The sequence below is a fragment of the Typopeltis vanoorti genome, chromosome 26 (genome assembly GCF_054136105.1).
Source record: "Typopeltis vanoorti isolate ZY-2024b chromosome 26, IOZ_Tvanoo_1.0, whole genome shotgun sequence".
NCBI classification, from domain to species: Eukaryota; Metazoa; Arthropoda; class Arachnida; order Uropygi; family Thelyphonidae; genus Typopeltis; species Typopeltis vanoorti.
The window spans coordinates 26,769,087-26,784,157 of NC_143574.1; the positions used below are offsets into that span (position 1 = coordinate 26,769,087).

General features: G+C 34.7%; 1 protein-coding gene across 4 annotated transcripts in view; it reads right to left on the bottom strand.

Annotated features, from left to right (window-relative positions):
* The window catches only part of LOC150092429 (uncharacterized), a 366,960-nt gene that overhangs the window by 141,574 nt on the left and 210,315 nt on the right, over positions 1-15,071 (bottom strand). For all 4 annotated transcript variants that reach the window (XM_090415095.1, XM_090415093.1, XM_090415094.1 and 1 more), the window contains 2 exons: positions 11,281-11,391; positions 1,626-1,896 (listed from right to left, as the gene is read on the bottom strand). In XM_090415095.1, coding sequence (XP_090271221.1) covers positions 1,626-1,896; positions 11,281-11,391 — 382 coding nt within the window. The remainder of the gene's footprint in view (positions 1-1,625; positions 1,897-11,280; positions 11,392-15,071) is intronic.

Sequence of the window (15,071 nt, forward strand, 5' to 3'; positions counted from 1 at the left end):
TTTCTTTCAACAATTAGAATGTAAAATAAAAATTCCTATCCAAAAAATCCATAAAGCAGGAATTCGTAAAGTGAGAACTACCTGTACTTGTCAAACGAGAGGATCTTCATGCACTTTATTCGAAGAGATTCCAACTTGGCAATCTAAGTGCTATGACTTAAGTCTGTTTTGGTAAAAATAAGATCTCTCAAAATAACCCAACCCTGCTTGTACTATCAAACGTGATGCTTACATAACTTTCGGCTGAAAGTCCGGGTTATCTATGAATTAAAACACAATACTGTTTTATTAGTAGAGTTGTCTTCATCCAAAGTCCATGTTTTGAGTCATTTAAGAACTAGCAATGCACTATGTTGAGTTAATGGTCTCACAAGGCAATATATTTTATTACATATTCTAGCAGAAATATTGACACTTAAGTGTAACAGTTCAATGCATGGTCTCTAGGCTCTGTCTATACAAGCAAAATACCCATCATTGATGGCTGTGTATCCTTAACATCCTCTAAAATACCACACAGACACACACATGCTGCAACACATCAGGGAGCCTACATTATATCTAAACTTATTTCTTGATCAAGAGCAAATGATTGTTTTGCAAATAAGTCACCACAAAAAAAAAAAAAAAAAAAAAAGCTTGCAATATTCATACACTTATAATATAGGGCCTTAGCTCTTTCTGTCACTATTTGAATTATGCAACTGCCCTATGTACAGAGAACTATTTTTGTTCTTTTAAGCCATTCATCTCTTTTCATGGAATCAACATCAAAATCAATAAATCATGCAAATATTTATTAATTCTAAATGTCTTGCAATGCTTTCTATATAACTTTCACAAATGATATGGCACAAGACCCATATCAAATAAATGCCATGTGTGGGCTGAGATCAAGTGCAAAGTAATCTGTCTATATTTCTTAAAGAGCTGGAGGATGTACCTCTTGGGAAGCAGATCATGGGGAAGGCTGTTCACAAAAGGGTAGACAGAACATAACTGATTCGGTGAGTTTGCAGGTTCAATGCAAAAGGAAGTGCTGCTGCTGTGTTACTGTAGATTCAGCAGAATATGGGACATAATAGATACTAGTTTTTTCAGACAGCAAGTTTTTTTCAGTAAATATCTGTATAAGAGAATGCATAATTGTCTACGAGACAGTGGCTGAAGATCTGTAAGAGAGGGTCATCAATGAACGAAACTTCTCTGATCTAGATCAAGAATTTTTAGAAAGATCATCTGTGTACCACCTGAAATGTCAGTAGTATTTCAACGTTGGGTGCATTTGAAATTTGTACAGAGAAACCAACTGTATAGAAGAGAAGTAAACACACACACACACACGATTGCAATAGGAACTTAACTTTTCATGCAGTTCTTTTAAGGGAAGTGTGTGTGGGGAGGGGAGGGTGAAATTCTCAATCATGGTCAGCTAAGATATTCTACTTCACTCAGTGTGTATTAGCTTTGTTGCTAAAATAGTAAATAAAAAAATTTCTGAACTAAATCACAGCCTACACATGTGATTAGTATTATTCCTGAGTGCAATAAAATATTTATAGATTTAATACCATGCCTAAAACACATTGTTATAAGCCAGCACAAAAATACAGCAGAAATCTCACCTGACATTTGGTTTATATAAGGAGGTGGTGGAATATTACCCCACCTAGGGTCATAATTCATGCCAATTGCTAAAGTTGTTGTTGTCGGACCATGTCCACCTGCAGGAAGTGGCGGTGGGGGAGGAGGTGGAGGTGGTTGTCCTTGACAGGCCGACTGCTGCTGTCTAAGAAAATGCTGTTGAGGTTGTTGCTGCTGCTGCCTAATGATTTCTGCTTGTTTCTGGAATCTTGGTGGTACATTTTTTTGAAATTGGCGAGAGAAACTGTAAACCTATAAGACATTTTGATATATAGCATATTAGAACTCCTGTTGGCATCATGTTCCATTACTAAACATACAAAATTGACTCACTTGAGAATTATGTAGATAAGAGAAAATTTATATAAGGTAAAGTAACAACAACAGAAACCTTACGTAGTGACAATTGATATGAATGAAAATCATGTTCAGGCAGAATTTTAACCTAGTATTAAGTAGCCATACATGAGTCAAATCAAACAGTTGAAAAAGAATATGTAAAAAAATTGGGTGTACTAGAGAATCGTGACATTACGGATTGGGGAAGGGATCTAAAATACTAAGTGCAACAGATTACACAGGCCTGCGATGGAAAAGTTGTCTGAGAAGTAATAATGATTCTTATTGATTTTTAGGTGTTGAGTTCACAAAAAATAATAAAAAAAATTCCATCACCCCAATTTTACCCAATTTCTAATTTTATAGTTTTTATTAGTAGTATTAGGAGTAGTAAAATCAGTGCATTGGTATTTATTTTCATTCTGTTTTATTTACAGCTAATTAGTTGTATAAGTGCTTTTTTGAAATGCCTTTTTATGGTAAAGAAATTTCCATGAAACTTCTCATTCTTAAGATAGGAGAGAGAGGGAGGAATGCAGATAAAAGTGCAGGTGACTACTTTGAATCTGATTCACCGAGATAACATGACTTTCCTGTTGTCAAAGACACATTTTCATGTGCGATTCTTTAGTTGAACTTTAGTCGTTGACTACTAAGTTTATCATATTTCTGAAAGGGGGCATATTTTCTAAGTTGGTGTGAAGATTTAATGTGTTTGCGGGGTTTTTTTAAAGTTTTTATGTAGTGTAGTGTAATAATGTTGATGTCATTCGTTAAAATTTGTTTAACTGTGTTTTAAGTGGCGTTTGTAATGGCTTCAAGAAGTTGCAAAAATTCACCTAACCTTTTCTGCTACATATGCAGGGAGTTAATGGTAAAAACAAAGAAGAAACATTACAGATTTCGTGACAAAAGTGCACTATGCATATTTTGGGATGAAACTTGGTGACTTAGATAAGCCATGGGTGCTGCATATAGTATATTCCATTTGTGTAGAAGGTGGTCAAAGGGAGAACAAAAATCTTTCTGATTCAGAATTCGCATGGTATGGCGGCAACCCCGCAACCATACTGATGACTGTTACTTCTTTTCTTTCAATGTTCGAGATTTTAATGTGAAAAATAAAAAAGACATTTCCTATCCTAATTTACCATCTGCAATAAGCCCAGTGGAACATGGTCCTGAAATACCCATGCCAACACCTTCACAAATTTTAGAAGAACCACTCAGCAGCAATTCAAACGAAGAAGTTGAAGATTTCAATGATGGCGAATACAAAGATAGTGGCCCACCTGGACTTTTTTCATAGACAGATTTAAACAACTTGGTCAGAGATTTGGGTCTTCCTAAGGAATCTGCAGAACTGCTGGGCTAGAGACTAAACGAAAAGAATTTGTTACCCCTTGGCACTTCTTTCTCATGGTTTAGATATAGAGAAAGAGATTTTCTTCCTTACTTTTCAGAGGAAGGTGATTTAGTTTACTGTAGCGATATTCCTGGACTGATAAGCAAATTCAACGTAAAATATGAAGTCATCCATTGGAGGTTGTTTATCGATTCCTCAAAAAGAAGCATCAAAGCTGTGCTTCTTCGTAAGTATGATTCAGTACCAGCAGCACAGTCCGTGTTGAAAGAACGATGTGAAAATTTAGCCTTCGTTCTCAGCAAACTTAAGTATATGATCATGGATGGACAGTTTGCAGTGATCTTAAAGTCATATCTATGATTTTGGGACAACGAAGAGGATATATCAAATACCCGTGCTTTTTTTTGTGTGTGAGTGGGACAGCCGAGATCGAGAGCAACAGTGGATCAAGAAGGAATGGGCAGACAGGGTCACATTAGAACCTGGAAGTAAAAATGTGTTACACGAAACTTTGGTTGCTCATGAAAATATCCTTTTATCCCCACTTCACATAAAGATGGGATTGATGAAACAATTTGTCAAGGCTTTGTCAAAGGAAGGAGAGTGTTTTAAATACATCTGTGCAAAATTTCCAGGATTATCTACAGAAAAATTGAAAGAAGGTATTTTTATCAGTCCGGACCAATAAACTGTTTGAAGAATAAATGGCAAACGATGAAAAAGAAGCATGGAAAGTTTTGAAAGAGGTGGTGACCATTTTAGGAAATCATAAGGACCCCAACTATAAAATGATTGTGGAATAAAATGATTGTGGAAGACATGCTACACAAATTCGAGGATTTGGGATGCTCCATGAGCTTAAAAGTGCACTTTCTCAACTCTCATTTAGACTTCCTGAGAATTTGGGAACTGTCAGTGAAGAGCGATTCCACCAAGACATCAAGGAGATGGAAAGAAGGTATCAAGGGCAGGTTGAATGTCAACATGATGGCAGACTATTGCTGGATGATGCACAGAGACTACCCAGGAGAAGAATTTCACAGAAAAAGTTCAAAAGAGGCTTTGTAAAGACACCACATTGAAATATAAAATATGTACTAAAGATTAATCTTTAATTAAAAAAAATTTTCCCGATACTTTCATTCCAAAAATGTTTACGGAAAATTTTAAATACTGTGATTTTACTTAATATAATGCATTTTAAAGCTATTTTACTGTAATTTTGAGATCATTTTGTGAAAAATGTGATAGAGAAAAATAGAAAAGATATTTGAAATCAGCAGTCAAAAATAAATCAGAAACAGTTAATTGTTTCCAGACAACTTTTCATGCCTTGAATTTTGCAGGCCTGTGTTATTGATCATTTTGAATTCTACTACAGTAAATGCACTCTGTGGCAAACAGCACTATAACAAAATGCACTATAGAAATTCCCAGCCTAAATCCCATAAAAGTAATTGTATTTTAAGGCCACTATTATTATAAACAGTAAAAGATAAAAAACGTCACTATACTTAATCATTTCCTGGTAAATGATGCTGCAATCCATAACCAAAATGTGTGAAGCTCCACTATTGATGGCATTGATTCGCCCACATAAAATTAGGCAACATGCTTCATGCATAAAAAACTCAGTCCACTTTAAAGCCAATATATACAAAACCTCCCACACCAACACACTGATGTGATGGTCCGTTTTGATGTCTCCTTTCTGTTCGGCAATGTCCTACTTTAAGACATCTTAGATGTAATCCAAGACTATAGACTAATTTTCTTCCGATATCTCAGCTTGGTTTCAGTTCATCATAAACTCTGGCTATTTCATTTGACAAGGAAAATTCTACAAACAGAAAGGGAGACAACCACACGTTCACTTTTCTCCCCGGCCAACTATTTCATGGAGACCTTCGAATAAAAAGCCTTAAATTCTGCCTGATGTGTTTTCCATTTGGCCACATGGCCTGAATACTCTTAACATTTTCCTAAAACATCTTAATGAACATCCTAGAATCCAGTTCACTGCAGAAACGGAAAAAAACAATGGCCTTCTCCTTCCTACACACTCCGATTACATGCCACCCTGATGAATCCCTGGCTTTCATCATTTATAGTCCACCCATATGGTAGATAACATTTACTAGCAGTCACACCCTAGCTTCCCAACAATAATGTTGGGAAGTTAATGTGCTTATAAAAAAAAAACCTATGTAATGTAGCAAAATTAATCAGTTCTGGTAGCAGTGCCCTAACCACATTCTGAACACTTTCTTAGCCAATGGCTACAACCCACACAAAATATTAAAACCCCATAATTTTATCTCCTACAGAACCGATTACACAAATATCACAAACCATTCCATATATCTGGGGCATATCCAAAAAATTAACAAATATCCTAAAGAAACACAACCTTCATTGTAAGTGAAAATAATCACTTACAGACCATATAAAAATTGATCAATAAAAAATTAACCATCCCTTCTCTGCTCCACCAAAGATCAGTTAATATCCTATACCTATCAGGTCCCTTGCAATTGCAAACTGTCTACAATGGCCAAACAGGCAATATCAGAATTTCTGAAAACACTGACTACATCTGATTCCACCAATGCAGCCACTCTGACGATGCTTTGGACATCCACCACAGGATACATTGGAAGAAGGGCACTCTATTGCATGTAGCAAATAGAAATATGAGGCTATTCCTGGAATCTGCCTGAGCCTTGAGAAATTTTCCAAACCTCAACAAATTTGGGTGCATGAAGTAGGATCAAATTTAGGAAGCACTCATCCTCAGACCATCCAATTTAGCCCACTAGGTGCACCATTAGGAATCCAGGTTCAACTTGATTGCCCTTCTTCGGCTCTTTTACTCAGTGTTAGTATTTGCGTGCACATACTGTTCTGTGATCCCGGATGATGTAATGTTGCCAAAATATCAGAAATATTAAAGTCAGTATAATTAATATTCAGTACATGTTGTAATTAATAGTTAAAATTAATAGTTATGAATTTAGTAAATACAAAAAAAAAAAGTTACTTTTCAGCTCTTGATAAATATGAAACAAAAATATTCAGAATTCAGAGAGAGAGAGAGAGAGAGATTATCATTAAGCTCCTAATCGAAATGTTACATGCATGCAGTCTCAAGTTCGTCACTAATAAGAGAACCAGATCTGCTATGTTAGTTGATTATTATTACCAAAAGTTAATAGGAAAATTTGCATTACTAATTATTGTTGCAGTTGGAAGTACTTATGCTTACAAAATAATGTTAACATTTGTATCTTTTTAGTATGCCATTAGGCCTTAGAGAACTTTTATACAAACCCAAATTTCTCATTCTTGATTATTCATCTGATTACCCTAGACCAGGAGTCGGCAACCTGCGGCTCTTTGAATGAATAATTGCAGCTCTTTTCGTTATTAAATGATCTATCTAAACATAGAAGTAAAAATAAATATTTTGTAGGTCAAATGACCCCTAACCATATGCCGACACTCAAAAAACGTCAGTTTACATTGGGCGCGATCAGCCAGGCAGAGCGCTACTTTGTAGCGAAAATGAATCGCTACAAATTAAATTAATTTGTAGTGAATGGCAATCGCTATAGTAGTGCTACGATCGAAAAGTTGGCTCGGACACATTTATGACGTCACGCTAGGCTAGCACATGTAGCGCTACAGTCGCGCTTGCCTGTCTGAACGTGCCCATTGTCTTCGCATATAGTGCAGGTGTGGTATGTAAATCTGCTCACTTTGTTAAAACAAAGTAAAAGTTTTGTAGTGGACGTTGCCGTGCTGGTGATTGTGTAAGGTAACATGAATATTGTAACATTCAATTAAATATTTGAATGTTACAAATTTCAAATTAAACAAAATAAAAATATTTTTATAGTATTTAAAATGTCAGCAAAGAATAGAACAAGAAAATCTGGAGTTTAAAAGTGAATGGACCGAAACCTACGCATTTGTAGCAAATACAGCAGGATTTCCAATGTGCTTAATATGCCATGAAAAGCTTTCAAATATACAAAGAGATTATTTAAATAAACACGATACATTTGACAAAGCATATCTACGGGAAGATGAAAGAAAAAAGGCAGTAGAAGAGTTGCAACGCAAAGTAAATCTAACTAAATGTTCATTTTCCAAATGGATAAAAGAATCAAGAAATACAATTAAAATTAGTTTTGTGGCCGTTCAAGAAGTTGTTAAATGACGAAAACCTTTTATGGACGGCGAATATGTGAAAGAATGTTTTATTAAAATGTCCGAATATCTTTTCTGTGATTTTAAAAACAAAGCGGAAGTAATTACAAAAATAAAAGACATGCCATTATCTGCTAAGATTGTAAGGGACAGAACTATACGAATGGCAGAAGATATAACAAATCAGCAGGTTATAGATCTAAATTCAACACCAGGATTCTCCATTGCCTGTGACGAATCATGTGATGTGGATGACATTGCACAGATTGTACTTATTTGTAGATACATAAACTCTCAAGGACCTCAGGAAGAATTACTCGATATACTGCCACTTACAGGACAAACTCGTGGAGAAGACATTGAATCTTCTGTTACCACTTGCTTGAAAAGTAAGGGTATCAATATTAACAAAATAATATCTATTTCGACCTGATGGGGCGCCGAGCATGAAAGGTACAAAAAAAGGTTTTGTTTTTTTATTTAAAAAACAAATTTTGCATGATGTGTTTTCCTTTCACTGCATAATCCATCAAGAGATACTTTGTGCACAAACTTTTCCAAAAGAGATAACAGTAGTGATGGATTTGGTTGTAGAAATTGTTAACAAAATAATGGCAATACAGCTACATCATCGGAAATTTTGTGAACTTTTTAAAGAAATCAATCGTGAATATTCCAATCTTCTTTTGCATAACATAATAAGATGGCTTTCCAGAGGTGAGGTGTTGATGCGATTTGCCACCTGCCTTGGAGAGGTTAAGTTGTTTCTAAGACAAAAGGATCTTGAATATGCACAGTAAGAAGATACTCATTGGTTACAAAAATTCTACTTTAGGTGGATATGACTTTCCATTTAAACACACTAAAGAATCTACAGAGAAAGGGAAATACAGTAGTTTTGCTTTTAGAAGAAGTGATTTCATTTGAACAAAAATTATATTTGTTTGCGACACACTTAGAGAAAGGCACATTACATTTTCCTACGTTGAAGAAATATTAACAAGAACAAGCTGATAATTCCATAAATTGAAACCTTCTTCAAAGAAATTGTGGTAAATATGCAATTTGAATTTAATGGGAGATTTGAGGAGTTTAGAAAGAACAAGGCAACTGTGTCATTTTTATTGCGACCACTTGAAATTAATCCTGCCGAATTAAATTTTTCACCTTTTGTTGGAATTGATGAGGCTGCATTTCAACTTGAGTTAGAGGACCTGAAAACCAAGGATTTGTGGAATTCAAAATTAAGAAATCTTAAAGCTGACCTGGAGGAGTTGGAAAGACAAAAATCTACCCTTGCAATACAACACAAATGGTTCTGAAATAGAAGATCTTAAAAAGCAAGATCAGATTGTATTTGACACATGGAATTGCTTACCGAACACTTACATTCAGTTAAAAACATACGCATTTGGACTTCTATTGATTTTCGGATCGACACATTTGCATGAGTAAATATTTTCTAATATGAATTTTATTAGAAAGTAAGTTGAGAAACCAACTAAATAACACGAGTCTTTCTTCATGTTTGAAAATGAAAATTACAGCATATTCGCTGTATCCGAAGAAGTTCAACAGCAAAAGTCGCACTAAGATATTTTAAATTAAAAAAATTAAAGAAATAGGTATGTTATTGGATTTTATACATATGCTTTTGTAAGGAGAAGCAAATCTTTGTTTTATTAAAATATCATATAATTTAATGTGACATGTCACCCCTGTGTTGTGTTTTACAAGTATGTTAACGTGTTACTGTAAAAAAAAAAAAAAAAGTGCTGCTCCCTAATTTTTTTTTTTTTTTTTTAACAGATATAATTTTAAAAATGGCACTTCATTCCAAAAAGGTTGCCGACCCCTGCCCTAGACCTTTGCAATTTCACAAGAAAAACAGAAAGAAATGATGGTAATGCATCAGAAATACAAAACTGAAGTACTGCATTGGATGGCAAAGAATATATTCATCAATGAACAGGGTGCAGGAATACTCAGACACTTCATTTTGCTTTAAGTGTTATTCTGCTGAAGTTTTGAGTGAGGAGGGGAGAGAAGAAGAATCATTTATAAGAAAATGCTGTCGAGGATATATCAAGTACGTAATACTTTTCAGAAACCACTTTTGCCAATGCTTCACAGTATCTTAAAGAACGCATCTTACATTATATTTAATTGCATAAAACATTCCCAAACAACATTTATGAAAAGAATGTATTTGGAAATGTATGATGGAGCCATTCCATCTCACTTATTATTCTTTGAAGACTGGAAATCATTGCATTAGATTTTTAAGAGTAACAATATCTGCAAAAGAAAATCATGATTGGAAAGATTTAATTTCAAAGTAATTACCAATAAAGAAAGCAGTAAGGTGCACTTATTATTAAACCTGAAAGATCTCAAAAACAGCATATGCCGAAGCAATGTATTACTTTATAAATCACAGACATATTCTGTCCATCCCTTGTGGGTACATATGAGGAAACTAATCATCGCTCATACAAACAGCAGCAATGCTTATAGCAAAAAAATGCTGGGTGTGGGCAGGGATCAAGTGCAGAGTAATTAGTTTAATATTCCTCTTGAAGCACTGGAGATTGTACTCAAAGCCATCATGGCAGCAATTCAGCTGTAAGAGGATGCTGGGCAGCTGTTGCTTATGTAGGTTTAGCTCAAAAAAAAAAAAAAAAAAAAAGGAGGGGGACATAATGGATACTAGTTCTGCTAAACAACAGAACTAGCATCTTCAACATGAAAATAACTGTAGAAGAGAACAATGTGGAAACTAACCATATAGGAGACAGTGGCTGAAATATCCTCCTCTGAACAGTTTCAATAAACCTCTCAATAATTTCAAGAGGTTTTAGATGCATTATCATCCCAAATGGGAGACCAGTGTTGCAAGGATAATGAATTTTGGTTTGTACTAAGTAACTGGACAGGATGAAAAACAGTCTTGTACAAAAAATAATTCCAAAGTTTTTTCTGGAAGTTAAGAATGTTATAGAAGTAATGCTAGGAAAAGCTATGAATAAGAGTCTGTATAAAAACAGATGTTATCTTGATTGTTAAATTGAACATTATCAACAGTACAGGTAGCAAAAGTATGTTGTTTTTCTACCCCCCCCTCCTCAACTGATAAGATACCGATGATTAGTCAAACACTGATCAGTTAACAATTCTTACCTGCCTTATCTATGCAGGAGATGAATAGCAGGAATAGGTGATATTGCAATACCACCATTTGGGAGGGGGGAGATTGCAAGAAACTGTAAGGGTCGAAAGAATCATAAGGAATTCTAGCGAGATGATTAGTTACTACAAATACTGCAGATTCTACTCTAGCATGATCAGTGGATTTGGAAGTGGTCCTGAAATTGCAGATATTCTGTTCACCAAGACAGCTTGGGTAATTTGTACCTACAGTCATTCTTAAAGTAAATGCAAGATGTGTCGCACAGAATAACTGATTCACTACGATTTTATTATATTGTCTTACATCCTGCCTGAGGTGAGTCAGCAATGACAAGTTTTCGAAATAGTTTATTTTGATATGTTAATAACAAATACAGGCAGGCATCCAGAAAAACCTGTATGGTAAGAAATTCAAAATTGTACTTAAAAGAAATAAGTGTGCATGCATATATATGTGAGTAATGATTAGATATGCATTGAAGGATGTTAAATTTCCTTTCAACATAATTGCAAAATTATAACAAACTTACTTGATAACTGCTTTGTAATCGTTCTCTTCCATCACGACTTGGAGGCTTATCATCACGACTTTCACTACTATGCCGAGACCTATCATCTCCTTCTAAATTTTCTTTGTTCTCCTAAAATTTATAACAGAAATATTACTCACAAAAATCTATATCAAATACAACTTTACTTCCATTATTTCAGAGCAATTCCAAATTTTATGTAATGCAACTCATCTTAGTTTCACAAAAATTGTTACTGAAACTGAGGGAAAAGTGGAAGTATTTATTTTATTTTGTGAGGAGTACAGTGATCTATCATAGTATTTTATTTTGCCGAACAGATTAAAGAATCATTGTAAAATGAGGATATTAGAAAGGAACTTACTGTTAGCATGCAGGAATGTGTGCGCACAGCAAACCTCAGCTAGTATGGTCATTAAACAAAATGTAAGAAAAAATGTTTTTTGCCAACGTGGCAAGGAAAGACCCATAGAAAGACCAAAATCTAGCTGAGGTTTGCTACTGTAAGAAGTGCTTTAGAAGATCAAAATATAAGATTTGATAATACTGAAGTCATGGGAAAATAAGATTGATTTGAAAGAAAATTGTAGATAGCAAGTTAGTAATGGTGAAATTTTTTTCATGTAATACTATCATAATATGTTATACCCTGCCTCCCCAATGATACATCAGAAATTTGATGAAATTAAAAAAAAAAAAAAAAAGTAAAAAAAGTAAAAAAAGTAACACAGTTGGAGTCCAAGATTTTAAGAAGATATGCCAATACAATCAATGACAAAGTATTATATGTTTCAAAACAATATACAGGCGGTCACCGGGTCACAGATGACCCGACTCACAGCGTTCCATACTTACGAATGGGCTCCCCATAAGGATAATTAATAAGTAAATAATTAAATCAATAATTCAGGAGCTAGTTTCTTTTGCACATGTAAACAAACCCGCACATCACAGCATTATTAAAGCAGCTTTTCCCGTTATTTGGAAGTCAAATTTAAGGGCCTGGGTCACACTTACCATGTTTGAAGATTGGATCTTGAACTGTTTTATTCCTGCTGTGGAGCATTATTGTTTGTAAAAAAATTCCCTTTAAAATTCTGGTTGTGCTGGACAATGCTCCTGGACATCCAACATCTTTAGATGACCTTCGGCCTAATGTAAAGGTTGCATTTTTACCACCCAACACTACATCGTTATTACAGCCAATGGACCAGGGAGTCATTTCTGCATTTAAGGCTTATTACTTATGCCGTACATTCCCGCAAGCAGTCTGAGCTACGGAAGAGGATTCGATGATCTTGAGAGTTCAAAAAGAATTATAACATCCATGATGCCATCAAAAACATTGCTGATTCTTGGGAGGAAGTGAAGTATTCAACAATTAAAGGGATGTGGAACAAACTGTGCTCTCAATTTTGTGAAGCTGTGGTGGATAGTGGCAATGCACTGCATTGATATCCATTGATTGGATATTGATGAAATTGACTTACTAAAGTCCCATTCACAAGAATTAACCAATGAAGACCTTATGAAGATAGAGAAGCAGCTGACAGACACACGAACAATCAGAAAATATAGAGCAAAGAAAGTTTACAACAAAAGAATTAGCTGAAGATTTACGATGAAGCAGGATTTGGTAAGCTTCAAGACCAAGATCCTAACTTTCACCAGTTTACAAAGGTTTATCGTGCAATTAATGAGAATATCAGCTGCTACAAGGCCATTTATGATGAAAAAAAGAAAAAGGCTATGCAAACAACCCTATATAACTTTTTGTTGTAAGCTCCCGTCCTCCAGAAACAGAACCAATTAGTGATTCTATAGCACCAGTTCCATCCTCTCTAGCACATCTTCCCATTAATGTTAGCCTACCTTCTTGCCTCAAAAATTCCCCTTCCAGTAAGTTAGACATTGATGCAACCTTTAATATTCTTTTTTGAAATTTCTCCTATCTAAACATTATGTATGAGTTTGTTTGAAAGAAAGAGAAAGAGCATAATAGCTCCTGTAACGTATTATTACAGTACTGGGGTATTATTAAAGTATTACACTTTTTTACTATTATTATTGCATATGCACTGTTCATCAGGGATCCAAGTTATGTACAAATCTAACTTAAAGACATTCTCAAGAATGTATCTCGTTCTTAACCTGGAAACTGCATGTACCTATGACTAAGCAAATGTCATATCCTCAATTTAAACTGAAAAAGCTCACAAAAAATGTTCTATGGTCTGAAAAGATTTGGCTGTTATTTGGTAATTCATTTTTATTATGCACAGATTATTCATAAAAATATAACTTTTTGTAGTGTGAAAGTATATAGCATGCTTGTAATAGCAAGAATGTTCTATACTTCACAAGTGGTAAAAATAATAAGTCATTCGAGTCATCGCCGGACATATCTGAGTAACATTTCATGTTATTACTTTGTGTTAATTTTTATTACACATTAAATCAAGCACATGTACAAATAAGGTCAGATGTCTCATTATACCTGTGGTAGTTTCATATTGAAAAAGAAGTGGCAAAGAAATATTTTACTTACAAATTTTGTGAAAAATAATGGATGTTTATTTTCCATTTTTCTTCTGAATTTTATTAGCATATGTACAATTTTGCCCATCCAGATACAAGTGGGTAAACTTCAACAGTTTTGTTTTCATAAAATCAGACGTGTCTACATGATACTGAATTTACAGTTTGGAAAAGTTTGCTCATATGTCCTAGCAAAGATCTTGTCACGGAACATCCCATTAATTCCCACAGATAGGGCTCTGGTGAGTTCCAATGAGTGCAGCTACCATAACTGTGTATTCTACCTAGTTGGAAGAGATGCCAACTGGACCCACTGTATGATACTTTCATCATATAGCAAAACACAAATGTTGCTTCATGATAGCTTCATTAATATGCCATACACAAACCCACTGAACTCCTATTTCAGGGGATAAAAGTAAAGCAGCTTTGCAGGGGAAACTGTTGAAACCATGCAATGGAATGGGGTGTTGTCTTCTCTATATGAGAGGTTCAAGTCTTTCACCTATACTATATGCTCCTACTCTAAATCCTTTCAACAGAAAACAAACAGGCGAATCAAGTTAATAAGGTTAAAAAAATTTCCCAAAATAAACTCCAAAACACAATGAAATCCAAAGCGAATTAAAAAAAACCCACTTTTGACATTCGTGGTCCAATATAAAAAACATGCTGCAACCTTCATGACTGCTTCAACCACAAGAAGGAAACGTGTATTCCTCTTTATTATAAATATATCCAGATAAATATACTTACTGATCATAACCACACAAGATTATTTTCTGCAGAATTGCTTCTGTAACCCAGCCATGCTGTCTTACGTCCCCTGGCAGTACAATACTGCCCAAGGACATGAGTCACCTACTCCTTTTCCTAGGACTGATTACTGTTTCTAATTCAAAACCCTACTTCAACCAAATAACTAATAAATGCGAACTGAGGGAGACTTTGTCCTCTCACTGCACCTGAATGACCAGACCTAAATTTTTTCCAAGATAAATAGTGAATCCAATAAGAGAATTTAATATATCACTAGAGGCACAAAAACTAAAAAATTCTAGCATTAAAGTCACCTGGCAGTGCACAATGCAGCAATTGCAAAATGACCATGAGACCAGATGCAGGAATTTTTACCAAATAACTCCTGCTATTAACATTTAAAAAAACAGTTAACAAAATATGCCAGAAATATTATTTTGAAATACATGCCACCCACAGAGGGACAAATATCCAAGTGTATGGTGCTCATCCAC